The 25,239-nt window shown below is 60.7% G+C and overlaps 2 protein-coding genes across 3 annotated transcripts; one reads left to right on the forward strand and one right to left on the reverse strand.

The window, feature by feature from the left end:
- The first annotated feature begins 416 nt into the window (after window positions 1–416).
- Window positions 417–4,498, forward strand: LOC311631476 (histone-lysine N-methyltransferase SETMAR). The gene is made up of 2 exons (XM_084901595.1): window positions 417–604; window positions 3,006–4,498. Exons 1-2 carry the CDS (start codon window positions 491–493, stop codon window positions 3,807–3,809), a joined length of 918 nt encoding a protein of 305 aa, XP_084757721.1. The 5' UTR covers window positions 417–490; the 3' UTR covers window positions 3,810–4,498.
- Window positions 4,499–10,152: 5,654 nt separating this feature from the next.
- Window positions 10,153–23,101, reverse strand: SUMF1 (sulfatase modifying factor 1). Of its 2 annotated transcripts, XM_084902347.1 has the most exons (9): window positions 22,830–23,100; window positions 21,214–21,387; window positions 18,469–18,543; window positions 16,554–16,636; window positions 14,814–14,936; window positions 14,049–14,163; window positions 13,009–13,122; window positions 12,237–12,296; window positions 10,153–11,118 (listed from the first exon to the last, which is right to left on the reverse strand). In XM_084902347.1, the coding sequence occupies exons 1-9, from the start codon at window positions 23,073–23,075 to the stop codon at window positions 11,008–11,010; spliced, it is 1,101 nt and encodes a 366-aa protein (XP_084758473.1). In that variant the 5' UTR covers window positions 23,076–23,100; the 3' UTR covers window positions 10,153–11,007. The 2 variants fall into 2 exon arrangements, with proteins under 2 accessions (XP_084758473.1, XP_084758474.1); XM_084902348.1 differs by lacking the exon at window positions 18,469–18,543 and having other exon boundaries at window positions 22,830–23,101.
- Between the last annotated feature and the right edge of the window lie 2,138 nt (window positions 23,102–25,239).

The raw sequence follows: 25,239 nt of genomic DNA on the forward strand, positions 1-25,239 counted from the left end.
GAAGCTGCGGCAGAGGGGCTTCGGTCCGAGCTGGTGGACCCTGGGGCGGCGTTTCGGTGGGGCCGCTGCTGTGCCCTGGGTCCAGCGACTCCGTGCACACAGAGACCCAACCTGCCCGCCAGTTCCAGGTCCTCAGGTGCAGCCCCTCCTCTGAGCGCGCACTTGGCAGACCCCAAAACCTGGAGGCCTGGCCCCTGGACCCAGGACCTCGCCTCTGAGGCCCGCCCCGCGGCGCCCGGGGGAAACTCAAGCACCTCGTTTCGTGTCCGCAAAGCTCTGTCCCTACCTCAAAGGTTTTGTATTATTTGTTGTGCGTGTGGCTTAAAACAGAGGGCGAGCCTGGTTTCACAAGCCGCTCATGACAGGGGGGGGAAAGACTACAACTCCCATGAGGCATTGGGGTTGCGGGCCGCCACTCCCAGCATGCTCTGCGAGGCTCGCGCTCATTTAGGCCCAGGCGCTTGGAGACCGGGCGAAGTCGCTTTGCGTGATGGCAGCGTCTGAAGGGCCGGAGTCCCCCGCGGAGCCCCTGGACGTCGCGTGCGGCCTGGAGAACGTGCCCGTGAGCGTGTGGCCGCCGGGGGCGAGGCCAGGACCTTTCCAGGTTAAGGGCGAGGCTTGGCCTCAGAGTCGCGCGCCGGGAACGTGCCCTCCCGTGGGGGGGGGGGGGGGGGGCTTGCCGGGCCGGGGCACTGCGCGCGCAGCCACGTGGGCGGGGCTTGCACCCTACAGGTAGGGGACGGGGCTAGACAGAAGCTCGAGCCCCACGTGGTCCTACTTGTGGGGATGACTCGGGTGCTACTGGAACCGTTATGTTTTCTCAAACTACCTTAAAGCAGTTAAAGCTTATTCAAAACCAAACATTGCGGAATGCCTGGTCAACATACCGACAGGCGTTTTCTTTATTCAACAAATAATAGAGTGTCTGTAATGTGCCAGGCACCGTGTTAAATCAGCATATGAGATAAAGTGATAACACCATTCCTGCCCTTGAGTTGACAAGAGCAGATAGAAAGCACTTGATTGCTATAAAGGGGGAGGGAGGGTGGAAGCCTTGTGATTGGTCCTCACACCTGTAGTTGGTGGGCATAAATGACAATCAGCAGACATTCATTCCCTGTTCCCCTACACACACACAGTGTTCCAGCTGGCTGGCTATACATAGAACTCTGGGTAAGAGTCAGAGCTACAGAAAGAAGACAAGATCACTTCCTCCAAAAATCTGTAGTCTTAAAGGAGATAAAACCTGTTTGAAATATGTAAATGACAAGCCTAAAAGTGCCTTCAACTCATTTGCTCCCCAATATTCATGGAGCCCAAAAAGCAGTCTTTCTTATAAAAGGTCACAACAGCCCAAGCCCTGCCTTCACAGGCATGTGCACACACAAGAATGAAGGCGTGAGAAACTCAAGTTAAAAATCAGCGTTGGGGCGCTGTGGTGAAAAGGCAAAGAGCATTCCAATGTTTCAATCGGAAACAAGCATACTGAAACCTAAGTAGAAAAAAAAAAATTGACTTTCTTGAACTAAGAGTTGGATCTAGCTATTTTTCTGGCTGAAACATCCTTTTTTAGATCTCCGCTTGCCCTTGGAAAGAATGATCTGGCTCTCGGTTTCCTAAGAGCCGCTTGGCGCAAAAACAAACTTCCGGGGCTGGAGGCCAAGTACTGAGATTCTTGTAGCTGCTGTTTCGAAACAACCAAAAAAGGAGTGAAGATTTTCCCGCACTTCCTTAGGATTCAGAACCGAGGACTGAGTCTTAAGCCCCGAACACTGTGCAGCGTCCTACTCATTTTCCGGGGTTTCCATACAGAACGGGACTCAGAAAAGTCAGCCCTCTGATCAGAAGTAATTAAGTGAATAGACGTCCCGCTTTTGGCGGGACAGTCCCGATTTTTAACAACGCCTCGGGACACGGGACAAATTGTTAAAAATCGGGACGTCTGGTCACCTGAAAATTAAGAGCTTCCATCAAGCAATCAAATATTCTGAGGCACCTGCTCCGTGCCCGGTGCTCTGGACAGGAGCCTGACCCCTCACCATGCCGCACCCCAGACCTCAGGACCACGCCTTTCCTGGAGACTAGGTGTCGAAGAGACAGGACCACGATCAGTACAATGGGAGAGCCTTAGTCTGTCACTTGGGTTCCAGCTTCATGCTGGTAAGCAGGCCTCGTTCAGAGAAGGGGGACATTGCACCTGAGAACAGGCAGGAGGGGTGTTTGCCCTTCAGTGTTCTGGCTCCCATCTCCATTTTGGCTTCTTCTGTGACCATGGTTTGTTTATAAGAAATGTTCTCTTTGAGTTTATTGGGGGGGAAAAAAACACACACACACCTGGAACTCTCACGTTAGCTTGTTTGGATAGACTAGAGCCTTGGTCGGCAAACTAGGGCTCGAGAGCCACATACGGCTCTTTGGCCCCTTGAGTTTTTTGCAAAGGCCAGCTTAGGAGTACCCTAATTAAGTTAATAACAATGTACCTATTGATACCTATATAGTTTAAGTTTAAAACATTTGGCTCTCAAAAGAAATTTCAATCGTTGTACTGTTATATTTGGCTCTGTTGAATGATGAGTTTACCGACCACTGGGAGCATCAGCCCATGGACTGAAGGGTCCTGAGTCCGATTCCAGTCAAGGTCACATACCTTGATTTTTAGAGAGTGGAAGGGAGAGGGAGCGTCAGAAAACATCGATGTGAGAGACACATCGATTGGTTGCCTCCCGCACACACCCCGACCAGGGCCAGGGAACCTGCAACCAAGGTACATGTGTGCCCTTGACAAAATCGAACCCAGGACCCTTCAGTCCTCGGGCTGAAGCTCTATCCATTGAGCCAAACCCGGTAGGGCCCCAATCTTATTTTTTGAATTGGAGAGTTACGGTGTCAGACACGTTTGGACACGCTGTTTTGGTAGTTTCTGTGCTTGTCTGTGGAGGAATGAGAAGCTGCCTGTGCCCGGATGCAGGTGTGCCCTCCGCTGACTGCCCTGTCTCCGTTTACAGTACAGCCCTGACCACGTGGCCGGGCCCGGAGCCGACACCGACCCCGCCGAGATCACCTTCCCCGGGTGCTCCTGCCTCGCCCGCCCCTGCGTGCCCGGCACCTGCTCCTGCCTCCGCCACCAGGAGAACTACGACGAGGAGGGGGCCCTCCGGGACCCGGGGCCGGCAGCCCGGTGCGCCTGGCCCGTCTTCGAGTGCAACGCCCTGTGCCGGTGCCCGGGGCGCTGCGCGAACCGCGTGGTGCAGCGGGGCCTGCAGCGCCCCCTGCAGGTGTTCCGGACGGCCCGCAAGGGCTGGGGGCTGCGCACGCTGGCGCCCATCCCCAGAGGCCGCTTCGTCTGCGAGTACGCCGGCGAGGTGCTGGGCTCCTCCGAGGCTCAGGGCAGAGCTCGGCGGCAGACGGAGCAGGACCCCAGCTACCTCATCGCCGTGCGGGAGCACGTGGCCGGCGGGCGGGTGCTGGAGACGTTCGTGGACCCCGCGCGCGTGGGCAACGTGGGCAGGTTCCTGAACCACTCCTGCGAGCCCAACCTGCTCATGGTGCCGGTCCGCGTGGACTCCATGGTGCCCCGGCTGGCGCTGTTCGCTGCCAGAGACATCGCGGCCGGAGAGGAGCTCTCCTACGACTATTCCGGCCGGTTCCCGAACCGCCGGGACCGGGGGGACGAGGCCAGGCCAGGCGGCGGGAAACCGAGGAAGCCCTGTTACTGCGGGTCCGCGTCCTGTGCCGCCTTCCTGCCCTACGACGCGTCCCTGTTCCGCAGCCCCGAGGGGCCGGCCCCGGCTCCAGGGGGGCCAGTGTAGGGGATGGGAGGGCGAGGAGCAGCCAGTGGGTGGCATGGGCCTTTCAGGGTGCCCTCCGGGAAGCCGGGGCCAGCAGTGACCCGCACCCGGGAGGCAGGTGGCGAGCTCCACTGGGGACCGTGGCAGGGTCTCCCAGCTCCCTTTCTCCCATCGGTGATGGCCTTGTGTTTTCAGCTGGACCCACGGCTGCCAGTTAAACACTGGGCCCTTTTCCCAGTCAGATCTAGATAACGAGATACCAAACGCAGAAGTGGTGAGTTCTTTGCCAGGGGGCTGGGAGGTCCCAGGTTCGAGTCCGGTCAGGGGCTTGTGCCTTGGTTGTGGGCACATCCCCAGTGGGAGGTGTACAGGAGGCAGCTGGCTGATGTCTTTCATCAATGTTTCTGACTCTCTATCCCTCTCCCTTCTTTGTAAAATCAATAAAAATAAAAAAATATATAGATAGATATGTTTTTTTTTAATGTAGAGATTGGAACTGACAGAAACCATAGGACAGTTTTTTCCTGTGGAATAAAGTTTTGCAACCCCTGCCTACCCTGCCCTTTAGCCTCCCCCAGATCCACAGCACCCCTTTATAAAAAATTCAACTCCAGACAGCACTGGTACAAAACAGCAAAACACAATCTGGCAACTAGAGGGGGACATTACACACAAAACCATTTCAGAGGGGAAAAAAAGTTCCCAGCAGCTGTGGCTGAAATACAGGGCTGGCTCCAACCCTCAGCGGCCGGTACTCGCCTTCCGACCCCCCTACCCCCCACCCCCCACCCCCAGCTCACCTCCGATGCCCCATGCGGAAAGTTGCAGCGACAGATGAAGTTCCTAAAGGGATGCACTGAGCACTGACAAACATTCTGGAACCCAGACCAGCGTGGACTCGGGGGCCGATGTCCAGCCGAGGGAGCAGAGCGGGAACCTGCAGCCTAGTCTCCCGCAGAGCAAACCCGGGACGTGGCCTCGTGGGAGGCCCCCCCCCCCCCGCTTGCCCACCCAGCGGGCACAGGGCCCCGTCCACTCCGCATGGGACACAGTGGCCCTCCCTGGCTGCAAAGTTCTCTCCGAGGTCGGGGCCTGGCACCCGGGCGCAGGGAGGGCCCTGACCTGCTTTCCCTTGGCCCTGCGCCCCCCTCCCGCGTGCCAGCCTTCCCGCCTCGCCCTGGGAACCACCTCTCCCTGAGGCCTGGGTCCCTGTGGGGGGAGGCGAGCCCCTGGGCGGGGGAGGGGAGGGCTGCCTCTGGAAGGTGGCAGCCGAGCGGCCTGGGGGAGCGCCCACCGCAGCCAGAACCAGGAGGGACCGGCCTTCCGAGTCGCAGGGACGGGAAGCGGGTCCGCTCTCCTCACAGAGCTTCCTGCCCATAGGCTAGCTCGCCGCCTCCATTCCGCCCTTCCTGGGGGTACTGCCACCCAATTCCCCAAACCTGGGCCAGGCAGGGGAGTCAGGGGAGTGGGCACGTGACCACCAGAGATAACCGGAATGGTGGGCCCACGTGTTTCTCCCGGGTCATGCCTCCCAACACCAAGCCTGAGCTTCCATGGACCAGGGGGTGAGCAGAAGTGGGGAACGTGCTACAAGCAGCCCCGGCTCCTCACGAGGAGGGGGGCCCAGGGGAGGCCTGTGGAGCAGGGGTAGGTGCTACACGCCTGCTCAGTGTCCTCCTGTGCCGTCCCCTGACTGGCTCCCTCCGCTCCTGCCCGGCCAGGACCTGACCTCTGCCTCTGCGCGTCCCGCACCTGTGACTCAGCCCCCTTGGTGCCCCAGGCCTCGGCTCTGAGCCCGGAAACAGTTCCTATTTCTGCTCGGCCGGCTCCCGTGGTTGGGCCACGCCAATGGCCATGCCTGTCTCTGCCTTTGTGTCCCCTGCACCCTGCCCTGTCTGCCTGCATTCCCAGTTCACCCTCTCACAAGGGGGCAGGGCCACGTGATCTACACAGAAGTGGTCACGTGAATAAGGGGGTGGTCACTTCCCTAACGAGTCCGGCCTGGGCCGTGGCTTCCGGAGCATCTGGCTTGACAGGAGCTGACAGCTGGGTTGCCGTGTCATACTCTGGATGCCAAAACTGAGGCTCAGACGGGAGCCAAAGTCTCTACCCACAGACCACCTCCCCCTCAACTTGGCCCAGGTCACAGGCCGCTCCCTCGGGAGCCACCTGGTTGCCATGGTGTCAGAGGAGGAGGAGGAGCAGGAAGAGGAGGAGAAGCAGAAGGAGAGTCCTGAGAAACAATCCAAAAATACACACCAGCTGCTGCTCCTCCCCGCTCCCTCTCCAGCTGGGCCGGACTCTTCCTGGCCAGGCCGCCGGAGCACAGGAGGGCAGGGAGGCGGAGGGCCCAGGAGCTAAGTTGTAACCCGTGAATTCTCTCTTCTGCTCACGCAGGGACCCCCCACTAATTCTGAGCAGAGCGCGAGGCAGGGAGGCCCTGCAGCGTGCGGGGGAGGAGCAGAGGGCTCGCACCCAGAGGCCGCCCTGCAGGGACCTCTGAGCTCGCGTCTCCGTCTGTAACTGTCACAGCCCCTCTCCCGGGGTCGGGACGCGCAGGTGAGGGCATCCACGCGGAGGAGACGGGAAGGCCCTGCCATGGAGATGGAAACTCGGCGCCATGTTGGTGAGGGCAGTGGAGCCAGACCCGTCCTTCACTCTGAGCCCAAACAGCAACGCGCACACGCACTCGCACACGGTTCCACCACGTGTGTGCGAGGCCTGCACGCATCTCATGAGTCAGAGCAACTTATAATACGTTCCCTGGAAGCCACCCAACCAGCCTCAGCCACAAGTCCGTCCACACTCCAAGCTCTCTCCTCTGGGCAAACGGCTGCCATCACAGGATGTATTCCAGCTGGGAACCCTGCCCCCACCCCTCGGGGACCTGCGGGCCACGCCACTGTCCATGGACCAGGGGGATAAACAGGGAGGTCCGGCTGTAGGCAGGAATGTCACTGGGCCTGGAGATGAGGGGGACCCTGGCCCATGCCCCAGCCTGGAGGGGCGGGGGGGGGGGTGCTAAGTGAGAGGAGTCAGGCCCAGGACAAGACTGGGGGCTCCCTGGCTGAAGCACCTGGGAGGTCAAGGTCAGGGAGGAAGGGAATGCTGGGAGCCCGGGGCTGCAGGAGGGGGAGGGGGGTGGTTCCTGGGACGGTTTCCATTTGGGAAGATGAGAAGGTTCTGGAAGTGGAAGGCGGTGATGAATGCACAGCTACTTGAACTTTTGTGTAAATAAACTGGCCCCGTAGGAAGGGTGACACTGTAAATTTTGTTACTGGTATTTCACCACAATTACAACTGTCTTACTGTCTCTCTCTCGGTCTGGTCACTGTTTTGGTGAGAACAGAACGCATTTGCATGAACACACATTCTGTGAGGCCTCGTGGGAGCTCAAAGCTTTGCATTTAAAATGGGCGAAATTCAACATTTTAATTATTAGTATTAATTTTATTAGTCTGTATTCAGAATGCCAATGGTGTGCATTTTTACTTTTTACTTAAAACCACATTAGCCTGGCCTGTGTGGCTCAGGGGTTGAGTGTCGGCCTATGACCCAGGAGGTCATGGTTTCATCCCCGGTCAGGGCACATGCCTGGGTGGCTGGCTCATCCCCAGTGTGGGGCGGGCAGGAGGCAGCCCATTGATGATTCTCTCATCACTGACGTGTGTGTGTGTCTCCCTTACTCTCTGAAATAAAAATATATATTTTTAAAAAACAAATTAAATAGCAAATTAAAAACACCAGGACGAGTCAGAAGGAAGGAAAGGACTGTGATGAGGCCCTGAGATCAGGTGCTCCCAGGGTGGCAGGAGACTCGGCCCGGTTTGCGCCCATCCCATGATGCCCCTCACACTGCCCCTGGCGGCTCTGCGGTGATGGTCTGTGCATTCATTCACTCACCGTTCACTCACTCACCAGCCTGAGACAGGACGCAGGAGGTGGAGGTCAGGTCAGGGCAGGGAAGGCATTGCAGGAGAGACAGCTTGGACTGTGTGGCATCACCAGGGCTGCACGCCACCAGCGTGGGCAGTGCGAGGCCCCTTGGCCTCCGTGCCTCAGTTTCCCTCCCAGGAAACAAAGTGCACTGCTCCAGCTCTGATGGTCCACCTTCCCACAACAGGAGCCCCGGAGCCCTGCCCTTCCCTCCAGGAGGGTGTAGGCGCCCCCTTCAGGCAAAAGAGGAAAGGGGCGGGCCTCCGCTCCCCTTAACAAAAGCCTTTCTGTGAGTTTGACTCCTCAGATACCCGTCACCTGTCTGCAGGGCAATGCGGTGACATGGCCACAGGGACCCGCGCACACAGGGCCCGGGGCCTCCCGGGTTCATGAGATGGGGCCACACACCAGAGGCAGAGCCCATCCCGACTCCCAGTCCAACTGCGCTCCCTCCCGGCCGGGAGCGCCAGGCCTGGCTCTGGCTGTGAGGGGGAACGGTGCTGGGCTGGCTCCCTGGGCACTGGCTGGCGGCTGGGAGGCCTCTACCTTCTGCAGTAACAGGGACCGGCCAGCAGAGGGCAACCGTCCCTGCCACCTCCCAAGGCAGGCAGCTGGGCTGGGGGAAGCACATCTGTTCCCTCAGCAGGGGCAGTGGGGGCTGAGCGAGGGCTTTGTGGGGGATGCCCACGTGGTGTCTGCACCCCTAAGGGGTCAACCCACTGCCGCTTCAACAGCAACTCCGAGGGCCCCTCCTCACAAGCACGAAGCACACAGGTGACCCTCTTATTGGCGCCACCTGCCGAGGCGCTTCTCTTCCCCGCTGGTCCCTGGAGTCCGCCCCCCTCCCGCCCTTCCTCTCTTCTAAATAAGCCAGTGGAGCCCGGCTGGCCTGGCTCGGTGGTTGAGCGCTGACCTATAAACCAGATCATGGTTTGATTCCTGGTCAGGACACCTGCCTGGTTTGGGGGCTTGGTCCCCAGTGGGGGGTATGCAAGAGGCAGCCAATCAATGATTCTCTTTTGTCATTGATGTTTCTATTTCTCTCTCTCCCTTCCTTTCTGAAACCAATAAAAATATATTTAAAAATAAAATCAATGGGAAAGTAATCTCGAGTGAGGATGGACAAGACTTGCACCTGGAGGAGGAAGGGCCCAGAGAGTGAGGCTGGCCAGGGCCACAGGCTGGTCACTGGCTACGATGCCGCGGGCATGTGAGTGACTACAGGCTTCCCAGGATGGTCTGCGTGCCGTCCTGCTCCGGGTGCCCAGTTCCCTGAGGTCTGTGTGTCTGCCAGCCGCTTGTGCCTACGTCCTGCTGTGTGTGTGCAGCCTGCGGAAGGCGGGGTTTTGCAAAAGGCCTATGACATCCAAGCCGAAGCTTGCGCACTGCGTCTTGTCTGCTCATGGTCACCGCAGGCCCCCGGGTGCGTGGGTCAGCGGCCTGCAGCCGGTGCACTCTGCAGGCAGGAGGCTGGACATGCTCTTGGGAGAAGGGCAGCTAGGATCTTGTCTTCAATGCTTACTCACATGACGAGAGGAATCGCTAGACGCGATTCTAAAGACTAAGCCAAACGCCCCCCAAATATTTATGCTATAGAGCAGTACTGTGCAAGGAGAGGGACCCAAAATAGACATCACAGGATATAGCCAGGCGCAAACAAGCAGGTGGGACAGAACCAGTCAGAACGGCACTTGGCAAGCGGAGGCTTAGAACCACCTTTCTCCCCACATTAGTTTTCAATTAAGCAAACGCGCTGTTTGTTTTGCTTGGAAGGAGCCAGCACTTGGTGAAGTTTGTGGGGAAACATTGTATCCGCAGACTTACAGCTCAGGGGGGGTTGGGGGGGGGGGGATGGCCGCAAGGGCTGTAGGACACAAAGTAGCGATCCAGCCCCGGCCGGTGTGGCTCAGGGGCTGGTGTGACCCATGGACCAGGAGATCACGTTTTGATTCCCAGTCAGGGCAACTGGCTTGCAGGCTGGACCCCCAGTGTGAGGCGTGCAGGAGGCAGCCGATCCATGATTCTCTCTCATCATGGATGTGCATCTCTCTCCCTCTCCTTTCCTCTCTGAAACCAATAAAAGTCTATTTTAGAAGAGGAGTAGCGATCGAGTGAGTGCTGGCTGAGTCTCCCTGACTTTCTGAACCACCAGAGGAAAGGGAGGGAGGACCATCCGCGGTCTGCATGGGACCGGGTGGGTCGCTGCAGGTGCCAGTCCCGGGAAGCCAGCCCAGGCAGCCCCGGAGGCGCCTCCTCCCGGGGAGGAGAAGCCGGGCCCGAGGCCCCGGCGGGACGGCCTGCTGTGGAATGAATTCCCACGGCGGCCCACACCGGGGGGTGGAGCAGCTGGGGCAGGGACGGCATCTAGCACACAAGCCCGGCCCTGCCCCTCATCTCTGTAAAGAGAACGCGAGGAGCAGAAAGGATGTGGGTGTGAGGCGGACTCGGCACACAGTTTATTCCACTGACGCTGGTTCAGGCATCGGCCCCGCAGCCAGCGCCCTGCTCCCTCCACACTCGGGCCTGACGGCAGTCCCCGCGCCCACCGCCGCCCTGCGTCTGGGCTCACAGGCTTCTCCGTTTGGCACACGCCCACGCCCACGCCCACACCCACAGGAGCTTTGGGGAGGGGGCTGGGCTGGGACTGCCCCCCTGAACCAAAGGCACTTAACGTTAAAGCTAAAGCTCAGAGTCACCGCAGGCTGCCTGCGCGCCCGGAGGCTGGCCTCACACACCCACGGCCACGGCCACGGCCACAGCCACGGGAGTCGTTGCAAAGCGTGAGCGACGCCCTTGTCCTTGAAAATCAAAGTGCAAGTGACTGTAAGGCTCAGCGCCCCCCCCACCCTGACCCAAAAGCCTAAGAGAACTCTCACGTCACATGATTAGGATACGCAGGTCACACGTGGGAGCAGCTCAGAAATGACCCGTCACACAGGCTTTGAAATCACTCCACCTGACATGTGGAACCGGGGAGCCTGAGGCCCAGCACCCCTCCCTGGCCGACGGTCACTGTGGACGGGGGTCTAACCCAGAAGCGCCGGGGAGAGCACGCCCCACAGCCTCCCTCCCCCTATAAAAACCCCGAAGGGAAACACGGCAATGGTCCCCAACCAGCACCGACGGCCACGTGCAGTGCAGGCCAGCGATTTGGTCTCACAGGCGGTTCCTTTGGCAGCTGGCGGCCCGCCCCGCCCCAGGGTCTGTTCACGGGGCCCTCCTGCCCAGGGAGGCCGAGCAGGGGTCGAACACGCCTTCTCCTGGGCCTGGGCTCGGCGTGGGCTCAGCTGGTGACGGGCAGGTGGTCGGCGGCGCAGCGGAATCCCAGGTTGGAGGCGGAGCTGTCGGGGGTGTTCTGGCTCCGGGCCGCACAGCGGTACCTGTAGCAGTAGGACTGCAGGGGGGGAGAGGGAGGGCGGTGCCTGTAGCAGTAGGACTGCAGGGGGGAGAGGGGAGGGCGGTGCCTGTAGCAGTAGGACTGCAGGGGGGGAGAGGGAGGGCAGTGCCTGTAGCAGTAGGACTGCAGGGGGGAGAGGGGAGGGCGGTGCCTGTAGCAGTAGGACTGCAGGGGGGGAGAGGGGAGGGCAGTGCCTGTAGCAGTAGGACTGCAGGGGGGAGAGGGGAGGGCGGTGCCTGTAGCAGTAGGACTGCAGGGGGGGTGAGGGGAGGGCGGTGCCTGTAGCAGTAGGACTGCAGGGGGGGAGAGGGAGGGCGGTGCCTGTAGCAGTAGGACTGCAGGGGGGGAGAGGGAGGGCGGTGCCTGTAGCAGTAGGACTGCAGGGGGGGAGAGGGAGGGCGGTGCCTGTAGCAGTAGGACTGCAGGGGGGAGAGGGGAGGGCGGTGCCTGTAGCAGTAGGACTGCAGGGGGGGTGAGGGGAGGGCGGTGCCTGTAGCAGTAGGACTGCAGGGGGGGAGAGGGAGGGCGGTGCCTGTAGCAGTAGGACTGCAGGGGGGGAGAGGGAGGGCGGTGCCTGTAGCAGTAGGACTGCAGGGGGGGAGAGGGGAGGGCGGTGCCTGTAGCAGTAAGACTGCAGGGGGGAGAGGGGAGGGCGGTGCCTGTAGCAGTAGGACTGCAGGGGGGAGAGGGGAGGGCGGTGCCTGTAGCAGTAGGACTGCAGGGGGGAGAGGGGAGGGCGGTGCCTGTAGCAGTAGGACTGCAGGGGGGGAGAGGGAGGGCGGTGCCTGTAGCAGTAGGACTGCAGGGGGGGAGAGGGAGGGCGGTGCCTGTAGCAGTAGGACTGCAGGGGGGGAGAGGGGAGGGCGGTGCCTGTAGCAGTAGGACTGCAGGGGGGAGAGGGGAGGGCGGTGCCTGTAGCAGTAGGACTGCAGGGGGGAGAGGGGAGGGCGGTGCCTGTAGCAGTAGGACTGCAGGGGGGAGAGGGGAGGGCGGTGCCTGTAGCAGTAGGACTGCAGGGGGGGAGAGGGGAGGGCGGTGCCTGTAGCAGTAGGACTGCAGAGGGAGAAGTGAGTGCACACGGGCCAGACACCCCACCGGGCTCGGGCCTGACTCACCTTATGGCACATATAGGAGCCGCCTTTCTTCACCCGGTCCTTCCCGGAGGGCGGCCCCTTCTGGGGAGAGAGCGCTCCTGAGCCCAGGGAGCCGCTGCCTCTGGCCGGACGGAGGCCGTTCAGCTCCTGGGGCGGCCTACACCCACATGCACTCCGGCCAGGGCCTTGTGCCTGCACCCCTGTACCCCCAAATCCCCCTCCAATTCCAGGAGGCCCAGCCGCCTCTCAACCCTCAGCACGTGTTGCCTCGATGACTGGGACGCTGCAGTGACACCCATGTCACCCCAACATCACCCCCGTGACCCCGCTCCCCCTGATCTGCAGTCACCTGCACCCTAACTGCCTGCTCCCCCAGCAGCGGCCTCCCTGAATGAGGTCTTCACAGCCTACCGTGCAACCCTAACAAACCCTTTGCTGACCGAGAAGGAACTTGCTTTTTAATTTACTTTTTATCTATGTATTTACTTTTTTAAATATACTCTTACTGGTTTCAGAGAGTGAGAGAGAAAGAGATATAGAAACATCAATGATAAGAGAATCATTGGCTGGCTGCCTCCTGCACGCCCCCTACTGGGGACCAAGCCCACAACCTGGGCAAGTGCCCTGACCTTGACCTCCTGTTTCCTAGGTCGAAGCTCCCGGGCACACATGCAGCCAGGTAAGATCAGAGACGGACGAGCGCCCCCTGGGGAAACCCCGGGACTAACGCAAGAGCACAGACCCCCTCAGAACCACGGGGGCCCGCGGCGGCCGGGCCTGGGGACGTACTCACTGGGTTAAGCGCCTCCTCAGCGGAATGGTGCACGGTCCACCAGTCTGCCGTCCACTCCCACGCGTTCCCCACGATATTGTACAAGCCGTAGCCATTGGGAGGAAAAGCATCGACCTGAGGATACACAAGGGAAACCGCGGTTATGTACTCACCTCGCTTAGAGACCTGTGTGTGTCCCCTAGCTGGTGTGGCTCAGTGGATAGAGTGTCAGCCTGCGGACTGAAGGGTCCCAGGTTCGATTCTGATCAAGTGCACATGCCTGGGTTGCAGGCTCATCCCCAGTATAGGGCGTGCAGGAGGCAGCCAATCAATGATTCTCTCTCATCATTGATGTTTCCATCTCTCTCTCCTCTCCCTTCCTCTCTGAAATCAATAAAACAAACAAAAAAGAAATCTCTGTGAGCAGAAACGCACCAGAAGCTGCACGTTCCAAGCCTGAACGCTGATTTTTATCCAGCAGTCACATACAATGTGGCCAGCGGGCAAATAAAAATAAAAGCTGTTTTCCGGCGGCGTGCGCTCCCCAGGGGATTCAGAAGCCGGAGGAGAGTTTAGAACAGCGCCCTGGAGGGCCGCCAGCACAGCCTCCCTAACGGGGAGCCAGTACTGATCATAGTCAGTCCGTATCTGCAGAAGCAGAGAACCACCCCAGGAGACCCAGTGGCAGCCTGTCCTCAGAGCTGAGCCGTGCTGGCCACACAGTGTCCCGACACCGAGTGCCCACGCCAGCTGTCCCCGCAGCCGGAGCCACTGACCACCGTCCTCAGCGCCTCGGGCCGAAACGGGCGGGATGCACCACATGCCGAAAGGGCCGACGGGGAATTTTCTCCCTCATTCTCCTCTTGTTTTCCCCGCGTTTCTACAGCAACTGCCCCGGTCAGACAGGAAACGTGTTATAAACACTGCCGGGCAGACTCCGGCATTCGCCGTGGGCACAGTGGCTGGACGCGGGGCGGCACGTGGGCCGAGAGGAGCGAGGCGGTCCCCGCCCCCGTCTCTGGTCCCCGAGCTGCCGCCGCGTCCGAGGCCTGGCTACTCACGGGCGCAGTGCCTGGGAAGCCGTCCTCGCCGGAGTTGGCCACGGGAAACTCGCCCTGCCAGAGGTTGGCGTAGTGCTGGCCCCTCGGCTGCAGCTTGTTGCCCCAGGGGAAGAGTCTGCGGGAGAGAGGCAGGCGTCAGCCGTCAGCCCGGCCACGGGCGTCAGTCCGACCCCCGGCGTCAGCCGGCCACGGGTGTCAGTGCCCCCCAGGCCTCAGCTGGGAAGCAGTGAAAGGGAACACCGTTCACGTGCTCTGAGTGAGTGACAGGATTTTAAATCCTTAATGTGTAAAAATAAGCAAAGCTCCTACTCAGGGTTTTGTAACTTCCACACAGCTAGTTCTCGTCCAGGCCTCACACCTGTCTGCCTGGGGCTCCCTGGAAGGCCCTGGACCTCAGAAAGCCGGGAGGCGACCCGGGCTGGGCCCCACTGTGGCCGCACGCGTTAGAGCGGCCTCACGCCTCCAGGAGCCTTTCCCACAGCCAGTTTCCTGGCTCTCGAAGAAACGTGCTGCTTCTGGAGAAGCCGGAGTAAGAAAACGCTGGCGGCCACCCCTAGCCTGGGAGGCCTGTGCCACACCAGCCTGGCCGCGGGCACCATGGACGCAGGAGCCGCCCGCCCCAGGCTGCTGACCACTGGGCACGTCACAGCAACGTGGGGGGCGCGAGCGAGGCAAGCCCAGGACGGGAGCCCGGTGTGGAGCGCTCTCCGCCCAGACCAGGCCCCGATCGGAGCGGCGGCGCCTGCCGGGCACGACGGGCCGTACCTGTCCTGCAGGCCCCCGCGGCAGCTGTACTCCCACTCGGCCTCGGTGGGCAGGCGCTTCCCGGCCCACGCGCAGTAGGCCGCCGCGTCGTTCCAGGAGACGTGCAGCACCGGGTGGTCCGGCCTGGGGGCGGGAGCGAGAGGGAGTGAACGCAGGGCACGGAGCAGCCTCCAAAGCCCAGGCCCCTGCTCCCGACACGGACGCCGTCCTGGTCCCCAAGCAAGTTTCCCCCCCCAACCCCACAGGGCTCTGACTCCCCAGCTCCCAGAGGGTGCAATTCCTCCTAGAAGTACAGTCATTTCTTCATTTTGCGGGCTCGCATGAGGCCCAGCCATTCCATCCTCTGCAGCAATCCTGTGGGCAGCAGGTCTGAGGGTCTGCACCCCGAGCCCCTGCGGGATTGGCCGGGACTCTGTGGGCCCACACCATCTTAGCTCCGCCCCCACCGCCCCTCCCACAAGCCCATCCTGGGCACTGGGCCCCCAGCCCCCACACCTGCTCCCTGTCTGCTGCGGGCAGCAGCTGGCTGCCCCCTATGGAGTCCAATCCTTACATTTTCTAGGTGCAGAGGGCCGAGGGAGTCTGAGAAGACAGGGACAGACATCCCCTGGGCACTGTTTGAGTGGCCTGCGCCCTCCTAGTCCATTCCTGCACCTCTCTCACTCCCTGCAGGAGCACACCCCGACCCCATTCAGCCAACAAAAGCTTGCCGAGTGCCCATTAGTGCAGTCACTGCACCTGGAACTGGTAAGAGATGCACTTTTCACCTGCCGGCATGGCTCAGGGGTTGAGCGTTGACCTAGGAACCAGGAGGTCATGGTTCGATTCCTGGTCAGGGCACAGGCCAGGGTTGTGAGCTCGAACCCCACAGTGGGGGCGTGCAGGAGGCAGCCAGTCCGTGATTCTCTCTCATCACTGGTGCTCTTCTTTCTCTCGCTCTCCCCCTCTGAAACCAATAAAGGGATTTTTTTTAAATAAAAGAGATGCCTTCTGGGTTTCCTTCTCCCTCAGCTCTTTCTTCTGCCGTTAAGTTCAAGACAGATGCTGTGGGAGCTCAGCGGGCAGTCACCCTGAGAGCCAGGTCCTGGTGACTTGTGCTCCCAGATGTCCCCTGTGGAGCTGCCACCCCGGCCTCCGAAGGCCTCCTGGCACGCAGGCCCTCAGCCAGGAGGCAGTCACCAGGAACGTGGTCAGAAACAGGCAGCGTCCCGCCCGCAAGTGGGCCAGGGAGCAGTGTCCTTGGGCCCGAGCTGCCGCCCTGGCCCAGACCTGCCCTGGGCTCAGCGCTGCCCTATTTTGCGGAGATAATTACCTCCGAGCCCCCAGACGTGCGGCTGCTCTGCTCGCGGAGTCTCAGTCAGCTGGTGGCTTCAAAGTGTGTCAGCCCCGGACGGGGAGGGGTGAGGGTAGGGGGCGGTGACAGGAGCCCTGAGCCAAGGCCTGAGCGTGCACAGCAGCCACCTGGCCGGACACCGCTCCTCCACACACGGTGCTCCCACCGCCCTCGGGGAGGAGCCGTGGACATAGACCTGCGGTGGGGCGGGGGCTGGCTGGTCTGAGGGGCCTTCTGCAGGACGGTGAGGGAGGCAGGTGCAGGGTCTGGGTCCTCTCAGAACATGCCATTTCCTGCCGCTTCGTCCCTGAGAACATCCGAGTCCCCGCCTACCCCAGCCGATGAGCACCACACGGCTCGCAGCGCGGGCTCTGCTGAGACCAAGTCCTCGGGGGGAGCGGCCTCACCTGTGCAGGATGGTGGAGTCGGGCCCCTCCGGGTGCCGCCAGCTGGCGCCTTTCACAGGTAACCACCAGGGAGCCGCCGCCACCTCAGAGCAAAGAGGAGCCGGTGAGCAGCGCGGCCACAGGAACGGCTCGGCCCACGGGCTCCGTCCAAACACGCACTTCCCCGGGACACGGGAACAGACTCGGTGTGAGCGCATCTCCACGAGGAGGAGCGGCTCGCACCGCACCGCACCGCACGCAGGGCCAGCACTGCCCGCCGCAGCCCCGACATCATGGCGACGCTCCCGCGCCTGAGGCGGCCATGGCTTCCGGCCCTCCCCCCGCTGACCTCTCCTGGACAAACCCAACCTTACAGAGCCTCTGACCGGGGCCCTTCTGCGGGGAGAGACTCGGCCTGGCCCGTGTTCCATCCGGGCCCCAGGCCTCTTCGGAAGGGGAAGGCGGTGGCCAGGTGGGAAGGCCCACCCACGCGAGACGGTGGCTGGTGCACAGGTTTTCTGAGAGCACCGTGCCCTGGGCACCGCCGGCTCCTGGGTGGGCCCTCGCCGAGGTCTGGAGGGAGCGATGTCAGGCCCATGTGTTTTCCTCACCCAAGTCAGACTCAGAGGCCCGGACCGGAGAGGGCACCCGAGGACACGCGAGCAGGGCTCCGATCTGCGCCTCGGGGACCCGGCAGGTTATCCCGTCCCATCGGGCCCTCGCCTCCAGGGGTATCGCGCCTCCTGCTTCCTGGGCAGACGCCACCATGGACGCCCAGGTCAGGAGACAACTGCTCTTTTCAAAGCAGACATAAGACACGGCCTTATCTCATCCCATCAGCCGGCCCGGGCCTCCGAGCAGCTCAGTGACCCTGCCTCACCCCATGCCCCGGCGCGCTCCCCACCTGGACGGGTCACGCCAGGTCAGAACCAGCAGCTTCCAACACCACGTGCTCTGACAGAGGATCCCCGGCCTGCACGCCTGACAAGGCTCCCGCGGGGCCTGAGGGCCACAGCGCCCCATCCCGGGCAGATCTGGCGAAGGGACGGGCACTTGGACCAACACCCACGTCACTGAGGGAGATAAACTCCGGAGAGGCAGGCCCGGGAGCCGTCAGAGCCAGCAGGTAAAGGAGCCTAAGCCTGGCACTTGAGACAGAGGGCATTTCGGGTGGACGGCCCAGGGCAAGCCGAGCTGACCACACACGGCGAGGGTCTGGTCTGAGCTGAGGGCAGGCAGGCCGGCCCTGCCAGGTGCTTGGCCTCAGGTGATCCCAACGCATCCCTGCCCGCCTGCAAGGCTCCCTCCTCCTGGGCCTCCTCCCCCGAGGCCTCCCTGAGAGCCGACAGCTCCTTTCCCGGCCCCGTCCTCACCGCCCCCGCCCAGCGCCTGCCTGCGGTGCCCCCGCTGAGACTGTCTCAGCTGTCACCGCGGCGCCATGGGTGTCGGACACTGTTATTCTTCTGAATCTCTTCAAACAGAGGGTGCGTGTGCTATCCGTTTTGTTTCTAACAATTTGACATGAAATGTTCATAAATCAGGTGAAAGAAATACAGTATGCTGGGCTCCAGATCTCCATTGCTGTGCCCCTGGACTCTGAGGCTGAGGACAGGGAGGGACCTCTGTGCCTGGTTCTCAGCACAGCACAGCCCTGGCAGACCGTGGGCACTTCTACAACGGACCGCGTTCAGCCAGAGAGCAAACCCTCACCCAGAGGGACCCACGCTCATGTCCATCCCTAGAGACGGCAAAGCACAGACCCGACAGACGGCGGCCACAAGCAGGCTGAGCCCCAGGGCGCCACAAGGCCAAGGGCTGGGAGGCCCCTGTGCGCCGGGCTCAGGGCAGCACCGCTCACCGCCCCGGGCCGGCCGGGCTGCCAGACAGCCGGGGCCAGGGCGGCGACGCTGACACGCGGGAGCCGCGGGGTACTCACTGCCTGCTGGATGCCGGCCTTCACCTGCTCGCTCAGCAGGCCTTCGAAGACGAAGGAGTCGCCGAACTTCTCGGCCTGCGGGAGAAGGGACAGGACCGGGAGGGCTGTGGTCACGCGGCCACACGTGCGTATCTCTGGCCCAGGACACGGAGGTCTCGCCTGACTTCCCAGGGGAGACGGAAACGGCCTGAAGCACCGGGCTTCCTGCCCGCAGGGCACTGTCACTCAGACCATCCCTCAGGCTCTGCGGCTGAGGCACAGGCCGCCGGGGACACTGGCTGTGGGAAGTCATTGCTCCTGGTGACGAAAGCCCACCCCAAGCATTTCAGATGGTTTACGACATGCTGGCCCCTTTTCATGTGGGATTTCACACCAAGCCCTGTCCTGTCCTTCCCAGGCCCAGCTGAGAGCATGAACGTGCAGTGTGCTAACGCCTGACACACTCTAACCCACAGAGGTGTCCATGTGTGACAAGGCCAAGCACCGATGGAACCATATTGACGATGCGTAGTTACCACCCCTGTCTGGGTCCTCCTCTACCTGCTCGCTCTGTGCACGTGACCCTCTCTGCAGGCACCCCGCCCTGGCTCTCCGCAATACTGGGTGTCCTCCGTTTCCGCTCTTCCTGCTCACCTCCTGGAACACAGTTCTTCCTGCCCCCAACACCGCTGCCCGGCCCTGCCCGGCCCTGTGCTCACTGCCCCACAGCCTTCGAGGAGGCCAGGCCGGCTTGGTACAAAGACCGGCTCTGGAGGTCTGGGTGAGGCCAGGAACCTGCCGGAGAACAGGTCAGCTACCGGGCCTCCGTCCAGGAGACCGCACTCTGGGACACACCACGTTCAGGGGGACAGACTCCCAAGGTCATTGCTTTCATGAAGGAAAGCACGTAACGCCTCTCACATTTCTATCCCGGGCCGGTCCTGTCCTCAGAGACATTGCCTGCCTCCTGGTCCCTGTCCCTGCACTTCAGGCCTTACGATGGAGGACTCTTCTCACCACCTTTTCTTAACCCCACTCTTCCTCCTGGATCTGTGGTCCAATGTGCCTGCGAACCTAAGCCTTCCCCCAGCACCGATGGCACACCGGCCAGTGCCAGCTTTGGGCTGAGGACAGAGCTCAAGGTCAGCATCAGAGGCAGGGCCGCCCTCACCATGCTTACACGGGGGCACAGACAAAACCCAGCCAAACGAAGAGAGTGGAAACGTAGTGACAACCTGACTTGACCTTGTAAGGCAAAGAGCAGCGAGAAAGGCTCCTTTCCGGGCTGAGCAGAGGGGCCTCCGAGGGGACGTGTAAGCCGAAATGACTCACGGATGAGAGGCCGCCAGCCACGCACGACGGGCCGGCGCGGAGCCAGGAAACTCCGGAAGGGGGGAAACAGGGGCCCTGAGCCGAGAAAGGGGGGCGAGTCGTCCAGGAAAAGAAGCGAGAGCAGCAGGAGAGCAGGATGTGGGCAGGGAAGCGCAGTGGAGGGACAAAGAAACGGAGAAGTGGCACAACCAGGAGGCACTGAGAAAACTAGAACCTCCATCAAATTTGGGCTATAGGAATACCCGTGTGCTCTGTATTAATATATTAAATATGCCCTCGTGGCAGGTACAACAGCCATCATTTCTAAGGTGGGGATGAAAGGGAACAATGACATGACGTCTGTAACAGCAGCGCTGGGACCAAGTGTCTGGTTTCTGTGCGGACAGAACCACAGGTCCGCTTCCACTGCGGTGGGCCGTCTGCCCCGTAAGGAAGGGAATGCGAGGTCCCAGGGAGAGGGCAGAGAAAACGCAGGAGTAACGTCCCCATCTGAGGTCCTGGCTGCCCTAACCTCTGCGCCTCCCACCTTCACGGAGACCCCTGCTCTCAGCTTCCGTCCCTGGGAGTCGCCACTAACTTCATCGGATGAACCTGGCGAGAGCATCCTCAGGGCACAGGGAGCGCGGGGTCTCTGCCTCCACAAACAGGCGCGAAGGGACACAGCGCGCTGCCCATTTTAGGGAAAGCCTAAGAAACAGAACAGTGCGAAGCCCATGCTGAATGCCTCACCGACAGCATTCGCTCTCAAGTTGTTTTTAATTAAAAAAAGGACAGGGACTCCACACACTGAGGGCGAGGGTGGCGTCCGTGGTGAGAGAGCAGGGAAACAGCAGCACAGAGGACCAGCACAACCGAGACGCTCACAGGAACCCGCACGGGACAGCCTCCCTGTCCCTCCTCCGGTCAGGACACGCCCGCTCAGCCCTGGCTTCCTGATCCAGAGGCCACAGCAGGAGGCCGGCCCTGCCTGCCACGGGGCCGCCTACGAGTCACCAGGCACTGGCATACAATCAGGAAAACGCAACGCAACGCTGCCTCTCGGCACCTGTCTCTTGGGAAACAGGTTTCTGAAACAACCAAACTGCAACTTCCTGAGCGGGAAACGTGGCTTTCCATATAGTTTGCTATCCCAAAGGCCCGGTGGGCAGTGGCACGGCCGGGCACATGGAAGCACTAACACGATACAGCAGAACAGCAAAGGGCACAGGCCCTGGGCCACACCGGCCACGCTGGCACCTCAGCTCCCCACCAACCAGCCTGCGATCAGGGCAAGCCACTTTTCTAAGCCTCGGCTTGCTACCTAAAAGCTAACCGGCCGCACGGAGCTGCTAGAACTAAATTAGACGCTACGTATGCAGAGTGCTTAGCACAGAGCCGGGCCCGCAGGAAAAGCGGTGGGAGAGCAAGCCGTCCCTCCCCGCCCTGACCCGTTACCTCGGTCAGGTAGCCGGTGGCGTTCACGAACCTCTCGAAGTCCGCGTTGCTGACTTCATAGACGTCCATGTAGAAGGCGTCCACGGTGACTCTCCGGGCAGGCCCCTCCCCGTCCTGCTTGATCTGAGGGTCATCGGTGCCCATGGTGAACACGCCAGCGGGGATGGAGGCCATCTGCAGGGGGGAGGGGGGCGCCCAGCACACAGTGAGCACCCCCCCCCCCCCGGGATGGGGCAAACCCCACGGGCGGAAATCACTGTCCAGCACACCGAGGAACGGGAGGACCGGTCACAACAAACGCAAACACCTTAGAACAAAGGTTTCTTTGGTTAAGCTCTACCGGTAAACGCGAGGGCCTGCCGAGGCAGCGGTCTGGCTACAGCCCCAGCCTGCCAGAGACTGGAGAGCAGAGTCATGGAGAGCAATCCACTTCCACATACGTGGGCTTTGACCCTTTAGCACCCTCCAGTTCCTTTTGAATTACTGTTAAAAGCAAATGTAAAAAAGCCAGGCGGAATGTCTTTAAAAACCCACGGAATGAATGTGGGCCTCCGGTGAGAATGGAAATGTCTGAAGTCGCTGGGATGGGACATCTAAAGAGCCTCAGGGCCATGCCTCGTCCCCATGCCCTTGTCCCAATTACTTCCCAATTGCAACTCCTTGGTTCCCATGAGCAACCACCACGGGTTCCTACTTTGTATTTCCACCCACTGTCTCTGCTAGCCGTCACCTTCAATTCCGAGCATGCGTGTCCCAATGCACATGGCACTGTGTTCATTTATGACATGTGGGTCATACATGTCCTCTTACTTGTCTTCAGAAATCAGACAATCATACATGTCCTCTTACTTGTCTTCAGAAATCAGGCTTGACTACTCCCGTCCCCGGACCCCAACACCAGAGGTCACCAGTCCTGCCAAGTCTCCCAAACTTCTATCCCTCCAGCACCCCCACACACACCACACGCTCCTTTAACCACAGATAATGCCTCACCATGGGCCTCTCTGTCTGGCCTCACCCTTCCTCACACTCCTTGCTCCTAAGCCCTGGACCCTCCACTCATCCATTCCCCACCCTGAAGCCCTCCCGAACTTCCTGCAATCAGGCTCTGTCCCGCAATTAGGTTTATGACAGCTGTTTGTAACAAAGATAAACAACCCAAATGCTCATCAGTAGTGACCCGGCCAAGAGGGCAGCTGCTCTTGACAAGCCCTGCCCTGCCTACGCGCTGCAGGGCCAGGAACACCGGGACAGCAGGTCCTGGCCCTCGGGCTTCTTCCTGCCAGAGACGACCCACAAGCGGGCGATCAAGTCAGGGACGCCGAGGCCGGATTGCCTCAGTCAACGAGGGAGGAACCAGCCCTTAAACCCCAACCCCACTTAAAATTCTGGGTATTCCTTACTAAGGCAGGGAGAGGGGCCGGAGACAGGGAGTGGGGAGGATGAGGGGCAGCTGGCCTCCAAGTAAATCCCCCGAAGCTGCGCGCAGACCCGGAGCAGCGGGAGGGACGGCGTGGGTGTGGCGGCCACCTTTCCCCGCCCCCGCCTGCTCCCGCCCGGCCCACGCCCGCCCGCCGAACCCGGGACCCCACACGCCGCCGGGGTCGGGAGCGCACCTTGGCAGGCGCGGGAGGCCGCGGGGCAGAACCCGGGCCCGGCGCGTTCGCCTCCCGGGAGTAGCGGTGCGCGGCGGCCGCGCTGCCGGGGACCCCGGGCCGCTGGGGGGCGCCGCAGCCGCACGAGCCCGCCCGGGCCTCCGCGCCCGCCGCCGCCCCGCCGGGCAGCGCGAGCAGCGGCAGCAGGACCAGCAGCCCGAGCGCGGCGCGGCGCCCACCGGCCCACCCCAGCGCGGGCGCAGCCATGTTGTCCCGCGCGCCACGTGACTGTGTGGGTCACGTGGCCCCGCCCTCCTTAAAGGGGCCGGTCCCGCAGGCTGACGCGCCTGGGACGTGACTTTTCCATCTGCTCTTCACCTCTCTCTGGCCGCCTCGTTTTGGCCGCGCCCCTCCTAGGCTCTGCTGATGCAAAAACATGACAAAACCTCACAAAAATCCTCCTGGCCTTCCACAGACTATGCGCCCCGTTATTATTTCTTGGCTGAAAAAATTGAAAAAATTTAAGTTAGCACTCGCCAGGTGCCAGGCACCGTGCTAAGCACCTCCCTCTTTGGAAGTCCATTTAGTCCTCACAACCACCCTGTGATATTGGGTACGCAGAGCAAGGCAGAGACTTGCTCAAGGTCAAAAATGAAATTTAAACGCCACCGCACTGGTTTCCTGTCTCTCTCTGGGGGCAGGCACAGCGTTTTTTAGCATTCAATGCTACATCCTCCACGCCTAGAACCAGGCGAGGTACGTAGATGTGCTCCGTAAACATTTGTTGAATGGCTGAATGGAAGATCGAAAAAATAAAAACCTTCAGACTGAGAAAAGACATCATCTGAACAGATAACAGTGCTCAGGACATTTGTAAGGCCAACCCTGGAGGTCAGGGCTTTGGTCCCAGCAGAGGCTCGCTGCCTGGCAGGATGAAGCTCAGGCAGACATTTAGGCTGTGACGCTCCATCTTCCTGCCAGGAGGGACTGATCAACGCGTGGAACAGCATCTCCACCCGAGGGTTTGAGAAGATCCGTTTGAATTCGGTCAACAGGTGTGTATCGAGTAGAATGTTGCAGAGCACAGTTTCAGGCACCGAGGGAGCAGCCGGGAACAAAACAGATGGAAATTCTAGTCCTTGTGGAAAGGACATTAAGAATCTTCTTTACAATGTGAGCTACGTCGAACATTGCTTGGTATCTAGGAATAGCTCAAGATATTGGTTATGACTATTACAATTACCAGCCTATTTAATATATAAAATGAGCATTCCGATGTATTTTTTTTTAATAATTGGACACTTTCCCTTGTGTATTTTGACGGCAAAAGTGAGAAGTCCCGAGGGGCAGCTTCTCTGCTGCTGGAAGTCACCTGATGGGAAGCCTGGCTTCTCAGTTTTGCTAGTCTGTGCCGCAGCCAATGAGGGGGACTTTGGGGGGACTTCCCATTTCATTTTCGTTTGCTTCTTTTCTCCTTTTCTTGCTCAGATGGTTTGGTCTTCTCTCCCTCCCTGAAAACGCCAGGGAAAAAGGCTGGAGTATCCTTGAAGAAAATGCCGGGAAGAAACACGTGTGAAGAACACAGCACAGGAGCTGCAGAAAACGGAACAGTCCTATTTCAGAGTGGCCGGGGCGCAGCCAGGAGCAGAACCGAACCCGAGAGGCCGCAGCAGGCGCTCCGGGGCCGCCTGGAGCTCCAGGCTCACCGCCACCTCCCAGGGCACGCGTGGTCCTTCCCTGCCCGCTGTCCGCCTGCCCCGCTGTCTGCTCGGTGACTTTTCTGTAGTTCTGCCTCGCAGCTTCTGCTTGGCCACAGTTCCCGTTCCAGGGTCGCCCAGGACCCTCTGGGGCTCGCACACTCCGGCGCAGCCTCAGGCCGCGTGCAGGTGCAGCCGACACCCCGACCCCGGTTTCCCTCGCGGGGGTCACTGCGGGGAAGCCCCGCCCACCGGCTCTCCTTTCTCACCCCCGCCCTCCCTTTCTCACCCCCGCCCCCCACGGGCAGCTTATGGCGTAGCTGCACTTGAGTCCTCTGTTCCAATCAGCTGTGATTAGCAGTTCAGGCAAAATAATAATAATAATAATAATAATAATAACAACAACAACAACAACAATAATAACAATAAATAAAAAATAAAAACTGGCTGCGCATGCACCATGATTGGTGAGCCCGCCTGCCATTCAGCGGGTCCGGGGCGGGGCCCGAGAACTTGCATTTCTAACGAGTTTAACAAGTTCCCAGACGGCAGCTGGCCTTTCCTCCGGACCCTGGGCAGGGACTGCTTCGGCCAAACCTCCACTGCGCCGCCCCTCCGCACCTGTGCGGGGCGGGGCTTGGTTCCCTTAGCAACGCGGGGGGCGGGCCCAGCGCCGTGATGGACGTCTCCAGGACAACCTGTACTCCTCCAAACCTTCCACCCAATTCCCTTCC

The sequence above is a fragment of the Pipistrellus hanaki genome (genome assembly GCF_964339955.1).
Source record: "Pipistrellus hanaki genome assembly, chromosome: 13".
Lineage (NCBI taxonomy): Eukaryota > Metazoa > Chordata > Mammalia > Chiroptera > Vespertilionidae > Pipistrellus > Pipistrellus hanaki.